At 42.7% G+C, this 23,175-nt stretch overlaps 1 protein-coding gene across 1 annotated transcript; it reads right to left on the reverse strand.

Annotated features, from left to right (window-relative positions):
- Positions 1-3,024: 3,024 nt before the first annotated feature.
- RAB35 (RAB35, member RAS oncogene family) lies at positions 3,025-18,067 on the reverse strand. Its single transcript, XM_072880276.1, has 6 exons — positions 17,890-18,067; positions 14,002-14,052; positions 13,102-13,225; positions 6,084-6,208; positions 5,865-5,989; positions 3,025-5,312 (listed from the first exon to the last, which is right to left on the reverse strand). Exons 1-6 carry the CDS (start codon positions 18,059-18,061, stop codon positions 5,184-5,186), a joined length of 726 nt encoding a protein of 241 aa, XP_072736377.1. The 5' UTR covers positions 18,062-18,067; the 3' UTR covers positions 3,025-5,183.
- Between the last annotated feature and the right edge of the window lie 5,108 nt (positions 18,068-23,175).

Raw genomic sequence — 23,175 nt, forward strand, 5'->3', positions numbered from 1 at the left:
TTTGAAAACAATGCTCTGCTTATGGTAGGAGAGCCATGTGAACATCTTGGTCCTCACTGACCTTTTTTCTGCTGTCAGTTGTTATTCCCCAGGCCCCAACAGCTCTCTCCAAGCCACGTGCCCAGCCAGCAGCTGTGTGGGACTCTACCCCCATGAGGATGGATGGATGTACGTATGCAATCCTAAGGCAAGGGCCTTAAGTTATCCAATGAAGATGCAGTAATGAGATGAAGAAAGGTGCCTTCTGCTACATGTTTGCTGAGAGGGAAGTGACTCATTCAGTTGCAGGGGTAGGCCATTGAAATGCACAGCACATCTCTTCATTTAAGGAGGAACCTACCTTAATCCCATTGCAATTTTATTTATTTAGTAACAATGATGGAAGAGATTGCAAGAGGAAAGTCAGCATGTTCTAAGGTGCCAGTTGGGTACAGTTTCTTAAAACTAGCCCCTTAACCCTAAAGACTTAGTTGCACTACTAAACCCAGAAATACAAGAGAATTGGGTTTAATGAACTGGACAACACACCAAAGGAGACCTCCTTGTGCTGAGCTGCTACTCAACAGGAACAGAAACTGCCTTAACATAGCAGCTAGGTTTTCTTGTTTTGTTTTCAAAAACCTCATCAGTGCAGTCCTTCACATTCTCATTTGTCATGTTGTGTTTTAACAAGGTCCTGACTATTTCACCTTGAGCTGTCATTAAAACACTCATCTCCACTCCTGTCATGGCCAGGAGCCTGGAATCATCCTTGCAGTGTTGGGTTAGAAGACACTCCACGTGTGATACTTGATACTTCTATAGGACACACATGGCATAAAGGAAACATCGGCTCCAGTGAATGAGATGGAGGAAGCACATTAATCCAGCAGGTAGTCAGGATCCCAAAGTAGATTTAAGGAGTGGGATCAGTAGTTCTAAATGCAACACTCAGCCTTGCTTTTGAGATAATGGTAAATAAGACAGTAGTGCTGCACAGTCACTGTTCAAATATTGCACAGAGAAAGGATGCCTGCTGAGATTAAGGTTACAAAGAACTTTCCCACAGTTAAGTAACAGGTGACTGTTTGGGCAAATGTTTATTATGCTAGCCTAAGGGAAAAGGGATCAATCTCCCCTTAGTAAACTCTTCAAGGGAAGCCACTGTAAACAAGAAACAAGTGTAAATGCAAGGCAAGTCACTAGCACTTTATCCTAATACAAACTTAGATCAGCAACTTGCTGTCGAGATGAACAACAGATCAATTAATGACAACAGAATAATTTTGCACAGAGAAGCAAGAAGTGAGGTTACAGGCAGTGCTGCATGCACAAGGACTTGATAGCTGCATGCACTTGTCCTACTTAGAATGGTAAATTCCAGATAAGCCTCTACATCAGGCAAACTCTCTACTCCCCGCTCAGCTATAAAAAGCAAGATTGTTTTAACCAAAAAGCCAAGAAAGGAAGTGTCTGGGTGCTGCGGCAACGATTCCCTTAGACTGAGAGGGGAAAAGCACACAGCAGGGACAAGCAGAAAGAATGTATCTATAGATATGTACATATACCACAGTGCTGTAATTTTTGTATGTAGCAGTAATGTAAATAAATGTATGGTTTTTATAAGATACATATTATAAAAATCTATAAAGGCATATTTTTAGTAAAAACAATGCTCTACTTCTTTTGTAAATAGTTCTCTTCAGAATAAAACAGATCATTTATACACTGTCTCAGCTCTCAAGTCACTGCTTATCTTGCCTAGCTGCAGAACAAGCTCACTTTTTGAACTGTCATCTCAACACCTAACAGCATCTTTAGTACTTTGTCATCCCAAGAAACTCAGCCACAAAAAGCACTTGCATGCGTTCAGAAGAGAACGGTCCTGGAGAAAGAACACTTGAAGCATTTACATCTCCTGCCACACAGGAAAATAGAAAGGCGGGCTTGTAAATCTTCTCCACCTTCCAGCCATTTGTATCATTTACTGGCCTTTATACGGAGGGATATTCAAACGTTAATGAGTTTAGGCACAAAACACAGATGGACAATGAAACACCTCCAGCTTGTGCCAGCTGCAGTTCAGACCATCTACATGTCCTCAGGATTCCCCTCCACAGTCACACCAGAAGAGCACAGACGGAAGAAAAGGCACCTTCCCCCAGCAAGCTTTCGTCACCCTTCTCCAGAAGTGAGGACTTGCCTCCAATACCCTGCTTCTGCATCAAGGGCAGGCAGGGGTAAGTGAATGCTAAGGGCAATAAGCACAGCAATGGCTGCGTAGTTCCTATACAGAAAAACATACGTTCATTTCCTGGGAAAGCCAGGAGAGACTCCAGATGCTTTTTAATCAACTCGGGGTCTGAGCCCTGCTGCCTTTGAGGAGAAGCTTTCAAAGCTCACTCAACACTTTTTGTTGAACAGAAAGACAAAAAATTATAGTAAAATCCTGAGCATCTCACTTTCACACAGAAGTAAGGTTACCAGTTCCAGCTTACTCTTTCATTCACATTTAAAACTAGAATAACAACTAAACAGCTGAAGGCATTAATTGTGGTTTTGCCAATACCCCCTCCCAGGAAAAAAAAAAGTCTATGTACAGCAGAAGAGCTCACCCCTGGCTTGCCGCCTTCCACCTCCAGATGCTGGACAGCAGAGGAAACAGAGCCTCGAAAAAGATTTGGCAGCTTGTAACCTTTATTTTTAGTTTTTTAAAATTATTTAAAAAGCATAATTAGAAACTTTCATTACAGAAATAATCCTAGCAAACCAGTTAGACATTCCATTGCTCAACATTTAGGAAACTTCACATCAGCACCACTAGAGACACGGTCCCCACCCCTTCCAATTGAATAGTCAGTGGCAAGAGCAGAGAGGTAACTGCTCCTCTACAGCCAGCTCTAGGAAAAAATAATAATAAAAAAAAATTCCCACCTTAAGCCAGGAAGTTGGACACCTGGATTGGCAGAGTTCAAACTGTGGCCACAAAGACCTGGACTCAAAGAGGACCAATCTTCCCATATAAGAGAACACTCCAGGCTTGGGTGCACCATTTCCTCATTTTATTGCATCACTTCCAGTAAATTCAGACATTTCCTTTACTTCTGCCTATATGAAGTTACTCCCTCCTAGATCTGCACACATGCTACCACAAGAGTCCCAAAGTAATGCAGCTGGGCCCTTTAATCTGAAAGTGGTAACTGTCATATGACAGCTTCATTTCAACAGGAGGGCTTTGAGGACTGACCCAGCTCCTTCCTTGGGCACACACCACATTCGACATCAGAAAGCAGACAGGATGGACTGGTGTAACTTAAGCCGCCACTTTCCATAGCCGCTCAAGTCTTACAATTATCAGAGCTCACACTAGCAATATCATCCCAGCTCATTCTTATTCTTGGGTTACAAATGAAAGATATGTGAAGAAAAGAGATGGGTGAAGGCAGCTGGATACATACTCCCAGCACCTGAACTGATTAAAAACCCAAAGTGTTACACATTCATTGTTTGCATTTTTTAAAAAGTCTTTAAAGTGATTGATTGTGATGTGATTGTATGATTAGGGCTCTTACCACAACCCGTAAAATCTAAAAAAATGCAGGCAAAATAAGTGACTAAAATTTAGCCTCTCCTGGGGGAGGGGGAGGAAGGGAGAGAAGTGGGCTGATTCAAAGCTCATGGACGTCAGTGAATCATATCCTACCAAACTAAGGCCAGCAATTCCACAGGGCCACTTACTGACAAACTGAGTACGTCCACCTTCAAGATCTTAAAGGCAGTCATACCCTCCATGCCTTTTAGTCATTTTAAGGAAAAATTTTTTTTTTATTATTATTTCAGCAATTATTCAGGTGCTGAGCATGTACTTTCAGCCCAGACATTTGATATTTTAGTTACACGCACATACGTTCTCCACTTTTAACTACATCTATTCAGGCTGATGAACTGAGCCTTGTTTTCCCAGAAAGGCCAACAAGGGCCAGGAAAATGTCGCTGAGCACAGCGAGACCAGTTTGTTTCCACGGGTGATCCTCCACCACCACATAACCCAAGCACGCAAGCTTTCCATTTCTTTACATTAAACAGCAGTCCTCCTTTCTAACAGAAGAATCCTGGGAATGATCCTGCAGCAGCTTTCATATTCAGACATCAATCCAGAACAGCTGGATTTATTTTCATGCCTTTTCTCTCTCAAAAACAAAAGCTTTGCCACCAAAATTCACATTCAAGTTCAGATCGCCTATTTGTGGACAGGGCAACGAGGAGAAGTTTGGGGTTTTTTTGGCAGAATCACATGGTTTTTGTTGTTCTCAAAAGAAATGGACCCTCACTTAGGACCCTGGCAGAACCAGAGGTCAAAGGAGTTGAACTTCACTTTTTTTTTTTTAAAAAAAGTTTTATCCAAATAAATCCTACTTCTGCAGGTCAGTTTGTTTTTCAGTATCTTGATACAAACTAAAGGAGAGCAGAGGTACAGCTGGGCTGCAGCACAAGAAGGTGAAACCCAAGGACCCAGCCCCAAATCTGGATCATGGCAAACTGAAATTCAAGGCCCCAGCAGCAGCACCAGCTGCCAGCCCAGGGGCTGGTGAAGTGAAACCCCAGGCTCCAGCAGCAACACCTGCAATCCTGGTACCTAGAAAAACAAAGCCTGAGCCCCAGTAAAAGCCTGGAACTCCAGGTGAAGCCACAGGCCCCAGGGGCACCAGTTGCCAGCCTGGAGCCCAACAGAAATGAAGCCAGAGGCCCCAGGAAGCACTTGCTGCCAGCCTGGGGCCAACTCAAATTAAGAACTTTGTACTTTTCCTTTAAAAAGATGAACTCTGCAGTCCATGATTGGTTGACATTAAGAAGGCATAAGCCAAAGCGACAACAGGGAGGCGAGGCTGGTTAAAGCAATATACATTATATACAAACTCTTGGGTTAATTAGTCCACTTGGTAGGCAACGTCCTTTCTTGTCTACAAGGCGCACTGGAATGAGCAGGGGAGGAGAGGGGGGCAAGATTCCATCCGATACCTTCTTGGCACTGAAGTGGTACGGTGCCAGCGCCTCTTGATAGAAAACATGGAGACAAAATAATCTTTAAATAACGGCACAAAACTGAGAAAGTCCTCCCAAAGCCTGCCCCAGTGGAATTGCCCGAGTCTAGCTGGAGGGGCTGATCTGTCTGAGAGCAGAGTCTCTGCAGCAGGGAAAGGGCATTAGCAGCACCGCTTCTTCCTTTTACTGTTCTTTGTTAGCTTCACCACATCATTCTGTTGCTGCTGTTGCTGCTTTGCTAAGTTTTCTTTCTTTGCTCGCAGGACTAGCTCTGTAATGCAATTAAACATCTGCAAGAGAAACAAGCAAGTTCAGACCACCCAGGAACTCAGGCTAGCTTTTGTGGGATGCTGTTCTTTTGAAGCAACTCCACTTTTCCAGATATTTCAATAACGGTTCAGAGATCTTCCCCAGTCCACTACAGGCCAAGCAGAAATCCAGTACCTTCCCGACCCACTCCCAAGCTAAATCAGTAACACCTGTATCCCCTTTCCCAAAGCAGTAAATAAAAACAGGTCAGTTTGGCAACTGAGGCCAGGAGTGAAGATTGGGCAGTCCTCCCTCCTAGAAGCATCCTCCCAGGTGACAAGTCTTTCCTGAGAACACGCCTAATATGTTAGCACTGTAAAGCTTGTGAAAAGGCAATGTGGGCTCCTTCATTTCCCTTCCCCACCTCTTCCAAATGCAGTTGGATGTCTCTTCTTGACATTTTACCTACTCACTTGCGACTTGTATAAAGCATTTTATCTTTCTTTCTCAATGGGAAGAATGTAATTCTTATTTTTTTCCCAAACCATTATCCCCACGTCATTTTATCTATACTCTTCTACGTATCATATTACCTCTTCCACATTAATATTTTCTTTGGCGCTGGTCTCAAACAATTGGATCTCCATCTGTCCAGCAAATTTATAGGCATCTTCTGTTTCTACCACTTTTCGCTCTGGGTCATCATTCTTATTCCCCACTAAAAAGGGAAAGAAAAAAAAAAAGTCAGTTTCATACTTCACCAGCTCAGCCCACTAAGTAAGATTCTTTTAACTCTCTGATCAGAAACTTACCTAGTATCCGGCAGACATCATCACAATTCTGATTAATTTCATGCAACCACCTTTTTACATTCACAAAAGATTCTGCACTGGTTACATCGTAGACAACAATAACCCCATGTGTTCCTCTGTAATACCTATGGAGCAGGAAAAGACAATAAATGTTAACTCAAGTGAAGTATCACCTTCTCAGCTCTTTCTCCTTCACTTAGCTTCCACAAGATTCATAAAAAATCCCCACGTTACAGCAATCAAGTGCCCCCATTTTCTTTCCACTGGGAGTCATTGAATTCTTTTACAACAGCTAGATCACATGCTATTCCTCTAAACCTACAGAGTTCCCTGCTCATTTAGTCTATACAAGTAGGTTTCAAAGTCCAAAGACTGCTGTTTACTTCCTTGTTCAGGCTGTCAAGACCTTCAAAGATGAATACTGTCTTCTGGCTAAGTGAGCAAAAGGTAGCGGTGCCCCCAATATGTCCTCAGCTGTGATGTGAACCTTTGCGTTGTACAAGCCACATCAAGTTTTTGCAGTAATTTTATTATCTGTGAAAGATCACTTACAGACTAAATTTCAGCAGATCTCCAAATATACTCAACCCTCAGTCACAGTTCTCTTGAGCTCACAAAAATTTCTGTCTTGTTGAGCGACTGTGTTCTGATCACACCTTCCTACTCAACAGATCAACTCCATATGTGCATTCAATGCGCTCTGCTACCTTTAGCCATTAAAAATAAGCTTCGTTTCAGTTTATTCCCATTAGTCTTGGGCAACCAGCACCTTTAAAAGATGATGAGCAATTCTGATATGCAAGAAAAATATCTGAATTCAAGTTCCAACGTTATCACCTGCATGAACCTACTAAAGGCAGGCAGTATGAGCACCATGAGAATGCTATATAAAAAGCAAGCTCTGCCTTCTCAGTTTTCAGCCACATTCACAGGGCTACCAGGTATTTTCTCTACTGCAAATCAGGTGGCTTTGACAGAGAAAGAAACAAAACAAAACAAGGTAACTGAAACAGTTGACAGTGAGGTCTTCACCAGCATCCAGTTTTTATATTTTGTGTAGCTTTATTCTTTCCCTTTCATTTCCTCCTCTTTCTTATGATCAATATGAAGATTTATAATAAAGTCAAGAATTCAGCATACCAAAATCAAGGATTTTTCCCTTAAATTATGACAGCATTTCTAGAGCTTGATCCCTTACCACAAGCACCTCTTGCAGCACTGTCCCTTCCACCGCACTTTAAAGATGTCCACTGTGACCACTCTGGTTCTCTTCGATAATTTATTCCAACTCAGTGAACACACCTTTGAACTTCAAAGCCTTCTACTCTAATCCAAATGCACTACCTTACAGAAGATCTTAAAGCTTCGGCTCACTTCTGCTACTGATGCGCTTGAGCAAGTCACTATCTCTTCCCCACCTTTAGCCTCATCATCCCTTCTATAACAGAAGGCACCTGCCTTTATAAACCATCAAGGCAGACTTGCCACAGACAGGCATATCTCACACACAGAGAGCACCCATCTCCCCTCACCCCTTTCCTCTCATGATCACTTTGCAGTGATAGTCACTGGATACCAATACCCCTCTACGATACGACACATACTCTACAGAAGTAGGAGAGCCTGCTCCTATTGCCCATCCGGGCACTTTCAGAAGACAGTCAAATATTTCTTCCATGCCATGTTTTACCAGTAATTTATGCTGTACATTCACTTTCCTTGGCAAGAACTAACTCACATAAGAATTATTTATTCCCAGCCCATAAGAGATCCTGCACTTTCAAATATTCTAGTCCATTCGCAGTCAGTTCCTTTAATAGCTTTAGAACTTGCTACAGAACTGCATTTGTCCTTTACTTTGTTACAACAAGCTCAACTTTATTTCATAACTCTGATCCTTTAGAGGAAAAAGTACTCCGTAGCCTGAATCCACACATTGCAAAAATAATCCATCCTCTCCTGACACTAACATGTACTGCACAGTTTTTGATGAATACTGTTTTGTGTGATAGCATCAGAAAGGGAAAGATCTCCGATCCTATCAACACACCAGACGTCTCTACATCTGAACAATAAACTAATTATCTTCAAACTCTCCCTTATCACCTAATAGTCTTTTAATTCAGCAACCCTCGGGCTGACCTACCACTTCCTTCCTAACACTGAGCATTACATTTGCAAAGACAACATTCAGCCTTTAGAGAAACGCAGTGGTTCAGTTACACCTACGCAGAGCTGCTTCATTCTGCCATGCACACCATAAAACCACGCCTGGTATCCCAGTCATCCAAACCAGAGGACCCAACGGAGCACCCTGCTGCTCCTACCTTGCCCACGCACCTAGGTTTTCTTCTAAGCAAAGCATATGATGTCGGGGAATAGAATAACATGCACCCTGCACATATAGATCCCACTCCTGACATGTCGTCAGCATAGTTGTCGTTTGCTCCTAGGGATGAGGACTGTGGGCTGGACCAAGCAGCAACAGACCACTATGGCATTCAAAACTCTGCAGGAGCTGGGAGCTCCTGCCACAAAGCACTAATACCGCCAACCACCTCATCAGAAATATCTTCCTTTGTGCAAGACAGCAACCCCTGACTCCTGCTGAGTTCCTACCAGCATACACTGCTTCTATTTTTGGAACGGAAAATTGTCTGGCACATCATTCTAGAAAGGTTGCCAACCCCTCATCTACACTAAAATGTCATTTTCTCCATTGGCTGACATCACCTTTTAGCAGCCTGAGAGATAAGACCATGACTACCTTTTATTCTCTCTTAAGCCCCATAAAACATATTTTTCTCAAAAAGCTAGTCATGCTATTTTCTATCATTTGTTAGATACAGCCTTGTGTCCTAGATAACAAGTACAAGTACAGCAAAGATTCTCCAACCCCAAGTGCAGGACAGTACTAGAAAAGAAAATCTGATTTATCCTACCCCATACTTCAAATTTCAGAATGATGCAGTGCAGAACTGCTTTTATAACAAGTTGTAGGCTTTGGCGAGTAGAGAACAGATGGGGCTTTTGGCATTCAGGGTGGAGTAGGTGTAAATTTTGTGCTTTTGGCAACCAAGAGGTAGTTGAGGCTTTGACACTAGGGAAAGACACTTTCTTCTTCCCAGCCACATTTTAGGGAAGATGGAGACCATAGAATTGACAGTAGAAGAGAAATGAAGTTCTCAGTCTCAGCCTCCCATTCAAGGACTAAATGACTGATGCTAGCTATCCTCTATATGGTAGGTGCTCTCTGCCATGTACCCTACAAACCTCAAAAGCCAGTACCTGCTACTATTCCTAGTGAGAAACACATTAATGAAATATGGGGGGGGGGGGGGGGGGGGGGGGTGGTTATAGAACAGTTATTCATGTTTAGAGTGTCCATGAAAGTATCCCGTTGAGGTGAAAGGCAACCAAACCTGACGTGTATATGCCCTTGGATGCTTGGTAGTAGCCAACTATCTTACATGTGGTCGGAAAAGTTACCTAGATCTAAAAGCTTTACATTTAGCTTTGGTGTGGAAAAGGCTTAAGAATGCTAACAGTTCAGTGGAAATAAACACGTAAGTTGCTTCTTCTACCTACAGAATTATATTTAAAGAAGCTTTAAAGACATAAGCTTACTGCCTTTGAAACATTACCTACTAATACTGCAGACTTGATACAGAAAATCTTCAGAACTGGTTAACCAAACTCATCATATCCTTCAGCTGTCTGCATTCTCCCCTCACATCTCTGAAGATTACCTTTCTAAGCACAAGGGAACATTTTGCCATTCATTGTGGTACTTCCTACTACAAGACATCAATAAGAAAGTTCTCAGATTTCCTCTAGTAAATGCTTCCCGAGATTAGCACCTGGAGTTATAACTAGTTTCATGAAGCATGATGGTAGCTAAGTCAGATTTAGAAGAGACAGACTATTATTGACTGCATCAGTTCAGTAGGACACATATGTACATTTTTCCTGGGGTGGGGGAAGTAACTGGCCAACGTGAAAGCTAGGTCATTGGTTTAATCCAGCATCTTTGTTAATATTTCACTAGTTTGTAGTATACAAGTTTCCTCATTTTTCATTCCTCTAGAATTCTAACCAATTCCAGAGACTTCTAATAATCTGTTTCCATATTCGTCTTTTTTTCACGTTCCTGGAAGCACATCTATTGTCACAGGTCAGTTGACTAGTCTTTTGGCCGTCATATCTGGTTTACAAGACACATCAATTCTATCATCTCAAAAAGCTTATCCCTCTCTTGAACATGCCATTCCACACAAATGCATGGCAGAAAGTCCCTTTGCTATTACTATTCATCCTGAGCTAGCATCTGACAACTATTATTTGAAGCTTAAATCCTAAAACCACAGTCCTGAATCAGGACAGAGCAGTCCTATCTACAAGAGCAAATCAAGTACAGGAACTGGTTGTTCATGCATCTTAAGTATTCCTGCTAATACAGCTGAGTCCTGGCATGCTACACCTCTGGTGAATTTAAATCAAATTTAGAGTTTGGATGACATTCCATGCCAACCAAATTCACACAACTTGGCCTCTCCTCCCACTAGGCACCAGCTATCCCAGTATTTCCACATTTAATAGACAGTAAAAACAAATGCTGTCTTTTATACTTCCCAGTCTGAAATTCTGATCTAGTTTATTTATCCTGAGTTTCAGTAGAATACTCCAGATCAATTTGATTTTTGTTCCTTAACAGTTTATTCTGTTTTTCAGCTTCTGTAACTGTAGTCAAGCAAAATAAAAATAGAGCAACCTTTTAATGTTTCCCAATTTTCTACTATTAACTTCCTACCACCTCTACCATTTTGCAATTCTAGGTCTACACAGCAGTACTTCCAAGCTATTACTATTATTACCAGATGGGCTCTAATTTCAGGCTTGCTTGCCAGGCTTGGCTCAACATCAATCTGAACTCTACCTTTAACTGCAAAGGGACTTCCTGGCCTACAGTAATATGGAAGGAACACCTTTTTATATTCTTAACTTCAATCTAAACCTCAATCTAGTCAAAGACTAGACAAAGACTACTACACTGTTGACAGCGCACTCACACTCCACCCATGATTTGGTAGCCAAGCCCTTTCATAAGTACTAGCATGGTAACTGATTTGTCACTCAGTTTGGGTAAGCAAATCAGTTATAATATTACTTTGCCAATAATAATAATAAAAAAAGATAGAACCATTTCTAAAATCAGAATCTTGTTATCTCCTGTTTTTATGGGTGATATGTTTAGGTCCAGAGTGCCTCTTGAAAAATATCAGCGAACACTAGACAGTCACAGCTAGCTGACCTAACAGCAAGAGGAGCCCTCATGACAATGTAACCAGCGTTCCCAAAGTGTTTTCCTCAACACTTCAAATGCACTCGGACACAAGAACTTCTTTGCTTAAAGATGCACAAAATTGAAATCTTTCCTCCCTGACCGTGGAAGATTCTGTAACTACTTTACCAGAGCTATGGCAGGAAAACCGGGGCCTTCATTTCCCCAGGAGTAAAATATACCTCACTTTAGTAAAAAGCTATGCAGAAGAAAGTAGTAGCAGAGTTCAAACAGGTCATGGCACAAATGCCCTCACACCACTTCAGCTTCGCCATTTTAAATCTTAATCGAAGAAAAAATTTTACATAAAACACTATGCAAAGTCCGATCTGCAGCTATTCCCATTCACAAAAGGAAGCCTCTTTTCCTGGTATTCCCTGTTCGGTGCTGGATACCATGGCTTCCTAAACTAGCTGGCATCAGCCCCACAAACCAATGCTCATTAACACAGCTCCGAGTCGTGTCAGGGAATCCGAAAACAGGAAGGCCATTTGCTGACTCAGCACTAATTGGGGCACTCCGTGACTAGCCTATGCGCACAGCTGATGGGAGCCGCAGCAGTGCATCGCTGCCTCCCCCTCACCACTTCCTGCCCGAAGCTGCCTGCAGAGCTGAAACAAGAAGTGATGTCACACACACAGGAACCCCACCAGAGGCAACCGAGTTTTTTCAAGCTAAACACTTAAGAAACAATGGAAGTAATCCAGTAATATCTGTATAGAAGCACAGAGGAAAGGGGCGGTGCGCATATCAGGTTCAATTTTGCCATTTCTAGCTGTTTAGACATTACACAGATGCAACCCATCTCATTATTTTTATGTCTGAGTAAGGTAACCAATACATCAGCTGAAAACCATCCTCCTCTCAAACAGGAGCCAAAAGAGAAGTCAGTCATGGAAGACCAAGTGAAACAACTAGGTCTTCCAAGAATTATTATTTTTTGTTAATACCCAAAGGAAACAGAAGTTCCATTTCCAAGCGTATTTCTTCCTCTTCCCCTAGTGAGCAGTCCCACCTTTACTGCAATCAGTTTACAAACACATTTTATTCTTAGCTCCCACCGCTGCAGCTCTGGGTGTGGTTTCTTCAGGAACAGGAAAAGCTGTGCACACGCTGTTCAAAAGGACAATGAGCATGAAACTGAACTCGAACCAAGGAAAAGGTTAACTTCATGTGGGTGTCTCTTTCAACAGAACTCCACACAAAGATAGCTGCTAAAATGCATTTGTCCTAAAAGAAAACTAAATATCGGAAATCCTTTTCTTCGATCTCAAAGCTATTCAGTAGTTATACAACACTGACAGAGGGTTTGCACTCTGTACTTCTGCAATACATACAGAGGATGACCTTCTTGGACAGGCTTCAGAGAGAAGTTTTCTAGCATATGCAGAACAGTGAAATAACTCCAGTTCTACCATTTGGAAACTAGCAGCAGAAGAATAAGACAAAGCCATCCTGCAAATGCACAGAAGAGTGAGGAAATCTGAAATCCCAGTTTCACCCTAACCAGAATATCACCACTGCTATCGGTTCTAAAACAGCTGAGAGAAGTCCCACTGTACAGACAGCAAAGCTATTGTTAGCTAATCAACTGCAACATTAAAATATCTAAACCTAAACTCTAAACTACACCATCCATACACTAAGCTACATATCACTAAGTCCAGTTATACTCACGTTGATGTAATAGTCCGGAAGCGCTCCTGTCCAGCTGTGTCCCAGATCTGTAGCTTCACCTTCTCTCCATTGATCTCAACTGTCCGGATTTTAAAATCCACTCCAATTGTGGTAATGTAGCTGCCTGAAGGGAAAGCGTAGATAAGTGAGAACCTCAGTCTTGTTTATTTTGGATGTCCCAAAGCACACTTCTGAATGCTATTTGTCAGTAGCTCTCAGACTGAATAGGAGAACAAGGTTCTCCCTATCTGCTTATCTTTCAAAATGCCCTATCAGGTCATGCTGATCTGCATATTTTTATCTGCAGCTAATAGCTTTTCTCTAGTCATAAAGCCACTTCTCCCATGCTACCCTTAAAATTTAAAACTCAGAGTTACAAAATAAAATTATTCTTCCACCGCATTGGTTGTCAAGAGTAAACACCCAAACACCTCAAGAAATGGGACAGTAACTATGCAAGTATTTCACTTGTAAAAAATTTTGAGACTATGTTTTGCTTTAAATGCTTGTGCAATCACTTATTTTGAATACAGTCTGTTCTAAGAGTTTCCTCCCAATAAGTTAGTTATGTCAGAAATGTAAGTGGTTTAGCCACAATATTCAATCAATCTAAATCCCAAATGGCCAATAGGAAGTCTGCACAGAGTACAGCATAAGCTAAAAAACCTAAGCTATTTCTGGAACCATGTCAGTATTTAAATACTGTGGGACTTTCAGTTGCAAGTGAAGATCAGACAGGATGGCTTGTATAGCCGTATACCAAGAGAAACAAAGTTAGAAACGTAATATATTCCTAGTACAGCTATCAGCGGCTAAATGCAGGAGAACAACTCCTTGCCAACCAGAAGCACTGGAGCAGACCTTGACCATTTCACTTACTGAAGTAAACAAAACACTCACCTGAGAACGTATTATCTGCAAAACGCAACAGCAAACTGCTCTTGCCCACACCTACGACAAACAAAGACAGCAAGATCTTTGAATATAGTAATCCTGAGTGTCAGGTAACGTAACATTCATATTTTACCCATTCATTGCATTTTTAACTCTAACTAGGATCTTTTCTCAGCAGATAATTTAGTACCATCCACCTTGACTATTCATCTTAGTACTCTCCTTGAAGATATGATCAAGCACACTGCAGTCACTCCAAGACTTGGTATGCTTCTTGTAGCAGTACAGGGGGGTTTGTTTGTCCCCTCCTTCCTCCAGCCCCAGCAAACTCTCAAACAGTAGCTTTTGAACTGTGGTCAGTTCTAAGAGGTCACAAAAGAGTAGTAACTAAAAGCAAGTTTATGATCAGTAGACTTATATTTGCTGAGGAAAGATACAAAAATGAGTATGTCATACTAATTAACAAGTACTCAGAACACTGCTCTAAACTACTCTATTGAATTCCACTTGCACATCATGCTTAACACCACTGCCTACCTCCCATTCATTTATGCCGCGCTGAACGGCAGTGGAATTTGGACTACTTTGGCAATCAGACTAGGGTTTGGTACTACAAAGCTTACGTTATCATGGTCACAGTTTAACAGAAGCCTAAACCAAACAGGGGAGCTGGGAACCATTGTTCTCTATTGTCATCCAAAATAGGCTTGTTCCACATCTAACAGGAAGGACACATACCTTTCTGAAGGTGCACCTTTTGCCAAAATGTTCCATGAAACATTTCTCTAAGTGCTTTGAGTAACACTTCATCCAGGTTTTCCTTATATGATTGTTTGCACCCTGATCACACCCTGGTGTAGGGAAGCATTTTTCACAGTGCTTCAGACAAGAATCATTAAGAAACTAATTCCTGCACACCCAACCAAGGGAATCTGGGTATCAGAATACCTCAAAGTTATTATCTCTGCATAACATCTCTGCTCTTAATGTCCCTTCCTCCTCCTTCCCCCCAAAAAAGAAGTCTGCTATGGCTCGAAGAGGAAATTCAACTTCACCAGGGTGATTATCTATTAAATCTTTTCAGGTAGAAGTTATTTACAGTAATCATTTTGATGATGTATAACTTGCAAGTTCTTCTTAATAGAAGACCTGTGCAAAAGGCATGTGCAAAGACTATACAGAACTCCAACAGTTCTCAGCTGCTGGCATCTGAAGATAGCTACCAGCACAAAAAAAAAATAAACAAAACCACTAAAAATCTGCATGATTCCAGTAAGCCACATCTCATTTGCAAAGAGTTCAAATCACCAGACATCTGGAGAAACCATGCGCACTTCTCACTGAGTATTACAAATCTTAAAGAAAAAAAAGAATGCTACTAAAAAATACAAAGTTACAGAGTGCATACACTGAATACCTCTGAGCTCAAAAAAGGTAGCAGAGCCATTCCTAAACTTTAACAGAGGACTGGTTATTTAGCAAGAGCTAAACCCCTTCAAAATACCGGTTGGCTAAGGTAAAAAAAAAAAAAAAAAAAAAAGGTTTTAGCAAGTTCTGTGCTTCTTGATCAAGCAGCCTTGGCACCCAGCTTAATAAAAAGAAAGTAGATACTGGAACCCACAGACTTGTCAGATCACACCACCTTCTTAAAACACCAGTCAGCCTCAGGCTACGCTGCAGAGCTGCAAGGGCTGCACATGACCACTGCTTTGTCAGACTGTCCACTGCTGCACAGACAGGTCTTGTCTATACTGCTCTCAGCACTCGGGCAGCTCCTAGACAAGGGAAACCTCCTGAACTCAGGAAGTTCTACATGCTCCCGATGACAACGATCTCACTAAACAAACACTGCCTCTGACCCACACTGTTCACATATAGAGAAATCACACTCTTCATGACCCTCCGCCTCCTACACAGAGTTATTTGAAGAGCTGAAAAGAGAAGGCTAGCAGAGCCTCTCTGCTTGTTGAAGACAGCAAAATGAAACAAAACAAAAAAAGGCCTATCAGCTTTGCAAAATCAAAATTAAAAACAAATCTCGGTGCCATACCAGTTTCTAAACCCCGTATCTTACTGAATGGTAGAGTGAATTAAAGAAGCACAAGTGAATTAAAGAAGAAAATGCAAAGCACGGATCATGTGCATTATTTTTAAATATTTGGCACAACTGAGATCACCAGCAGCTTTTCAAGATGACCTGTTCTAAAAACACACAAACCTACTACTCTCTTGACATATTTGCATACGGGGGAAAGCAAATGAGACATAATCATCCTATCCAGTATCAGTCCACTTCCTATTGCAAGGAATAAACATCAATAAACAAGGCAAGCAAACTGTTTTGTGAAAGCAGGGACAAAGTCTTCCTGTTGGGGCTAGCAAAAACAAAAACAAAAAAGAAAAATCAATACTCAGACTACATAGTGAGATTTAATTACAACAACAGAGAACCACAGGCAACCCGACAATTCTCACAACACTTTTTTCCTCTCACTGGATATACTATAGGGACTCCAGAAGACTCAGCTAAGAAATTTCATTTAATCGTTCAAAATGAGAAGTCTTCCACAGAGTTTTCACTATCCTGTTTATCTTGCCTGAACAGTTTTGAAACTCATCAGCAAGCAACAGAGCTACTGCTTTACTCAGAATGCAGCACTTGGTTTTAATAATCCATAGGCTCCCAAAAGTGCCTAGGGTTTTAAGCTGTTTTGAAGCTGTTGCCCTTTCTCCCTCTTTAGATCCCTTAATGCAGACACAGTTTAGTATAGAATAAAATATTTTTACATACAGCTAAAGCTTCTGGAGGTGACAACTGCCAAGATCGTGCAACATTACACTTTCACCCAAGAGCCATGCCTCGCTGCATGCTGGGACCTGCTGCCTTATGGACCACACCTCTATTAAAAGAAGAGGGTGGATGCCATCTTCTCCAGTTTATGGAAATTAAACTGTAAGCTGTTGGAGTGTTACCAAGACTGAACTGGACTGAACGCAGGAATCTTCGCAGTCCCAATTCTTATGTGCCTAGACTAAAGCACCACACACAGGCTGAGTTCACACACTAGCCCTCCAGAAGTTTCTGAAACTGCTGCAGAAGTATTTACAGATCTATTTTCAAAAATCTATAACTACCCCTTACCCATAACTACTTTAGATATTTGCATCCTATACTATAACTAGAAGGACAGAAAGTCACCAGCTCTTCAAGGATTTATTTAAAAAAGTGACAAGTTCTAGAACTGAGACTTCAGGTTGAAGCACAAAAAGAGTCTTAAGGACTAATTAACATAATAGGGAGTATTAAAACATAGTAGTTTTCACACTGAAAACAATGGTCCCTAGGGCTGAGGAGCAGCCAGCCCTTCCCATCGACGCCTTAAACTGTCTGTCACAGGGGAAGGGAATTCCCTCCTTATCCCAGCAGGTTAGTGGGCGCCCTCAGAACAAGCCGCTCCCGAGGGCTGATGCTAGCAGGAATGCCGATGCTGTCCCTGCTTATACCTGCCTAATCTTCCTTTTCCTAAACCTAGCCAAGCTATTTACCATAATATCCTGTGGTAGCCAGTTCCGCAGGTTCATCAGATAAAAACTTACGAAGCCCAAGCACCCGCGCCCTCTCATTCAAAGCGCGGGGGTCCCCCGGCGACCCGCCCGGGAAGAGCCCAGCGCCGCGGCACCGACAGCACAACGGCGGCGGAGACCCGCCGCCCGGGAACCGGCCGCAACGGCCCCGCGGGTGCCCCGGGGGAAGGCCGCCCTCGCCGCCTCCCCCGCGCCGCCCGGCCCGGCCCCGCCGCCGCCCTCAGGCCCCTCACGGCCGGGGCGGAGGCGAGGGGCGGCCACCCCGCCAGCGGCCTACCCCCGTTCCCGGGCCGCGCCGCCCGCCCTCACCGCTGTCGCCGATGATGAGCAGCTTGAAGAGGTGATCGTAGTCCCTGGCCATGGCCGGGGCGGCGGGAGCGGCCGCGGGCGGCGGAGCGAGGGGGGAGGGGGCGGCGGCGGCTCCGGGCCGGATCCACTTCCCGAACAAACAGCCGGAACTGACAGCGGTGCCGCCGCGCATGCGCACCGCCGACGGAGGCCGCCAGCTGCGCCGGCACGCCGCCGCGCATGCGCCGAGCCCCTCCCCGTGCGCGTGCGCACACGCCGCAGGACGCGGTGCGATGCGCCTGTGAGGGAAGGGCGACGCCCTCCTCCTTCGGCTGCGCGGCGGCCGCTGCGCATGCGCCCGCTCGCCGGAGCCGTGCCCGTTGCCGCGCCTGCGCAGAAGGTGGGGCGGAGTGAGGGTTCCTCGCGCGCCTTGGCGGCCATGACAGTCCTGTGAGGGATGGGCCGTGGTGGGGCTGCCGCCCGGCTTTTTCCGCACCGGGGCCTGTGCCCTGCTTCCCCTCCACTGGCAGCTCGTCTTCTCTCTGTGCTGAGCTGCCGCGCCGCCTCCGGCAGGCAGGGGTGTGTCCACCTCAGCTCCCATAGGCGCTCGCATGAGGCCTGCTGACGTAGCAGAAGGGGAGGCTGCCCCCAGGAAAGCACCAAAGGCGTGAGGGAGTCCCAGCGCTTTCAGGCACTGTCAGCTCCACTCCTGGGAAGGCCTAGGAGCAGACCACAATGACTAGGAACATGTTTTGCTTTTTCAACAAGATGCCTGTGCACCAAAGCAGCAAGTTGCACAACTACAAGAACAGTTCCCATCAGAGCTCAACCTGCAGGTGAGGAAGCCCACAGCAAAGTGATATGAAATGCCCAGGTGTGTTATGCCAGCCTGGCAATTCAGGCCAGTCTGGAATTAGATTCCTGGGGTTTTTGATCCAGAGATGTGCCTGTGTATGGCTTAGGCAGGGCCTTGACCTCACACTCATCGGCAGCTGTGCCTGCACCATCCACAGCCCAAATCCACAGCATTTCAAACAGCACTGTCTCAGTTGTCTAATACACAAACGGCCTGAGTAATTTTGCTATCAGTTTCACAGCTACCGACTACACAAACTCTGCAAGACTATGATCACTTTTTAGGTGATCACTTTAAGGTGGGGACATGGCACAAAAAGAGTGCTGGTTTTCTCTTTGATTATTTTTCTACAAAAATATTCGTTCTTACTGGTACCTGAACTCCTGAGATCAAACAATGCAGTGTTTTGCTGTGTAGAATATGTAAATTACTTAGGACTTCCTTTCCCAGTTATTAAGGCTTTTCCATACATACGTAAAAACACAGTAACAAAAGGCAACGCACTAGGTAGCGCATCTCTCTTGAAACTAATTTTTGTTTAGCATAGATTCAAACCAAAATATTGGCATGATTATTTAATTAAACTAAGTTGTTTTTTTTTAATTTTAGCCATAAGTTTACAATTGATTGACATGCGGTATCTCATTAACATGCATTTGTCTTTCAAGTGGGGAGAGCTGCATTAGCACTGAAGAACACAGACCTTTACAGTCAACTGAGCCTGTAAACAGGCAAAGACAACGCAGAAATCAAGGACAGTTAACTTGAAAATACCAATCCATAATGCTTTTGGTAAGTACAGTCTAATTAGTTGTTCTAAAGGTGCTTAAAGAGTAGGATGCACCTACTTTGAGGATCTTTTTGGTAGGACCCAAGCACAAGTAAAAGATTGAAATCAGTGGAACATCACCACTGCGGACTGTGGCAGTGACATTGTGAGGGTGTTCATGCACCAGAATAGGTTGCCCAGGGAGGTTGTGGAGTCCAGCCCGCCTGGACAGTGCCCTGAGTAGCCTGCTCTACTCGACTGTGCTTTGAGCACAGGGGTTCCACTAGCTGAAATCCAGAAGTGCCTTCCAGCCACAGCTGTACTGTGATCTGTGAATGTTTCTGAGAGAATGACAGACAGTTTTTAGCAGTATTGGTTTTCCCTTAACATCGACTTGAAAGCTATAGACTCTTTTCTCTGGATTTATACAATAGGCTTTGGTTAAGAGGAACAAGATTGTTTTTTAAGGCAATTGTCTCTAACCAATTCTAATTTCCTATTCTGCATAGGATATCGTGGTATGGTTCCACAGTTATATTTGTCCAATTTATATACAATTCATCTGGAAACAAACCAAGCCAGTATGGCTAAAATAGCATGTCTGGGTTGAAGATTTTTTTTTTTAGCACATAAAATTGCATCTTCTAAATACTTCTTATCAACAATATGGCTAATGTCTGGTTTTAATTATAAACCTTCATTAATCTCAACCTTCAAAAAAGTACTCTAGCCTTCAAAGCTCACCCCTGTCAAGTCCCACATATCCTGAAATCCACTTAGATTCCGTCCATCTCACATTCACTCTGCAACTCATGCATTTAAAACACGACACCCTATAGCTCATTCTGTGTTATCCTCAAATACACGATGTAGCTAACTGAGGAGGAGCTAGCTAAAAGGCTGGAAAGGCTGGAGTGTTACCAGGCATGAGCGTGTGTTATTTAACAGACTTATGCTCACAGAAACCCTGCTAGAAAAGGGTTTGCAGCTAGCCCAAACCTAGCCCAGTGCTAAAGCAACCCTTACCACATATCACCCACCCCAGTAAAGCATTTGGGCAGCCCATCATATAACCCAACACATGCCCCGAGCATCAGGGTCACTGAGAGCTCTGCGTAGCTGCAGGGAGATCCCTTGAATCCAGCTAACAAACCACCAGCTCAAACCTGAAATGACAATGACTCCTATTATCTTTATTTTTAAGCTCATGAAACCTCATCATGTGAAAAGCGTGAGACAGCATGATGTTACCTAATAAAACGGACAGTACAAACTGTGACTTATCTAAAAAAAAAAATCAAAATATTTGAATATTTTATGCTTTCACATTTGTCTCTTTTCCATTGAAATTTTTAGCACCTTGTAAGTTTAAATATCTCTCATAAATTATTTTTTGATCTTCTTGAAATACACAGTTCAGCTGTCACTCAGAGACAGTTGCTTGACAGTTCAAAGATGTTATTACAGTCAGTTGTGGGGAAAAATTACCTTTTACTGACAACTGGTATTTTTAAGACATTTGAAATGAGAAAAAAAATTAATTCTTTAGTCTCCAAGTTGGCACAATCAATTTGTCAGATCTCATGTTGTGGCAAAAAATATGGGTATTTTACCTCTGATGTATTATATTGCAGTGCATAAATAGTTTAGTGAAAAGTAGCTATCAAAATCCGAATTCAGTGTTTCGCTGTAATTGAAAAATCAGCATATTCTCAGTAAGGGCAAGTGAGCTCCTACCTTTTACTCCTCCCTCTCAGAAACAACTAAACTGAGTGCAGAAATTCAGCTGCTCTTTAGAAAGATGAATGAGTTTTCCCGCTTGCTGCTACATAAGGTGGAAATACAAATCATCAAAATACCCTTAATAACAAAAGATCTTATTGGCTAAAATTAACAAGTTAATAAAAAAGGCTTCTATTTAACTGTAATTTTCTTTCACATTTATGTGGAGCATCAGTTAGAATCGAGATAAAACAGGTAAGCCAGGTGCCCATGATCAAGAGCTCAAACAGCCATTCTTCAGAGAAACTTGCAATTTTTTTCTTCCTGCCTGCCTGCAGTGATGAAGTGAGTGATTCCAATACAACCATGGAGCTTTTTGCCGCCTATTTAGTTTTGAATGGCATCATATTTTGTACATGTTTCAGTGCATTGCATGGTTTACCTGCTGTTCCTCTGTTATCCCAAAACACAGCTAATTCATTACAGGTGAAACTAATTCCAGTACCCTGAGACTGCCAAATCCTTCAGGGCATTTGAGTTTTCACTCTTTGATTATTACCAGTTCAGTGCAAAATACGTAGTTTTAAGATGGTTTAAAATTTGGAAATATTTTGGAAGGCAAAATCAGAATTAAAAACCACCTTCAGAATGCAGATAAATGTTATGAAATAAGGAGAATACAATTTCAGTAAGACCAACTGGAAAGTACTGCAGTTTTGTAGAAATAGCCAACTGCATAAATACAATACAGGAAATAAATAGCCAAAGAGCAATTTTGTAGCTTGGCTTCATAGCTGATCACAAAGTAAACACGTCAACAACACTGTGCTGTTGCAAAAGAAGAACACCCATACCTTGTGTTGGGATAAACAGCGTGTTACGTAGGGCTTGCAAAGTAGTATTCTCCCCTAGAAGACCTGGTCCAGCAGTGGACACCACGAGGCAAATATGAATCAGAAGGGAACAAATACAGAGGGCAGCAGTATAAGTTTAGAAAACATGAAAATTTATGAGAAAAGACTCAGAAAATCTAAACTTGTTTCATCCAGGGGTGATAACACTGAAGTGACAATGCAGTTGCTGCAAAAATGAGCTATTTTCAGTGTCTGTGGGAACAGGACAACCAGCAAGGTGTAGATTATTTTTCTAAGGTAGGACTCAGGTAGCAGCAAGGAAGTTGTTTTTTTTTTTTTTAGACACGAGGTAAGCTCTGACAGTATGAAAAGTTTCTATAATGAAATAAATGGGAGAGAGAGGTTAGGGAATCTCCATCATACGATTGCTATAAAAACCAATTATATGGAAATCAGTTTGGAATGGTTCCATTGGAGCTGAGCCTATCTCAGGTAAGGGGTAAAACAGCTGATTTTCCCCAAGTCCCTTCCAACAGTATTCCACTGGCTCCTACAGCGAATCTCTGTTGCCAGGAGCCTACAGCACAGGCTAGGGAGCTGACGTAACATCAAGAACGTTTTTTGACAGGTTCTCGTATTTTTGACCAGAACAAAGCACAGCACTCCCAAAGATCTACTCGAGATTGTATCTTGCTGTTTGAGGCATTAGTGGTGAAGATAAAATGTTCTTCTGTTTGCTGCTGCTGCCATAGTAATCAGCAAATTAGTTCTAGCAGAATGTGTGGTTCCCGTGTGGTTACATTTTATGCTCTCAAATTTTATGATGTGTAGTATTGTGTCCTCCTCCCTTCATCACGGTTTGAGCCAGAATTAGGTGCAGGGAAGATTCCCCCACACACGCACCACCCACCCATTTGAAACAACAAATCTTAATGCTCTGGCTTCTCAGGTGCAACCAGCTTCTGTGTAGTTTCATAAAATAGATAAGGCTCACTTAACTATTACTCTACATAGAACATAAAGCTCATTTTTCCTTCTAAAAATGTGTGTTCTGCAACAGGATTTTCACTATTTCCATCAAGTGGCATAAAAGGTATTAGTAAATT

Source organism: Ciconia boyciana, chromosome 15 (genome assembly GCF_034638445.1).
Source record: "Ciconia boyciana chromosome 15, ASM3463844v1, whole genome shotgun sequence".
Classification (NCBI taxonomy): Eukaryota; Metazoa; Chordata; class Aves; order Ciconiiformes; family Ciconiidae; genus Ciconia; species Ciconia boyciana.

What these genes read in the sequence shown, in the direction of transcription:
- RAB35 (XM_072880276.1), bottom strand. Translation starts at nt 18,061, where the DNA reads ATGCGCGGCGGCACCGCTGTCAGTTCCGGCTGTTTGTTCGGGAAGTGG. An exon ending in TGCAGATAATACGTTCTCAG is followed by an intron (nt 13,226 to 14,001) that starts GTGAGTGTTTTG and finishes CTTTCCCTTCAG; the next exon opens with GCAGCTACATTACCACAATT. An exon ending in AAAATATTAATGTGGAAGAG is followed by an intron (nt 5,313 to 5,864) that starts GTAATATGATAC and finishes TTTCTCTTGCAG; the next exon opens with ATGTTTAATTGCATTACAGA.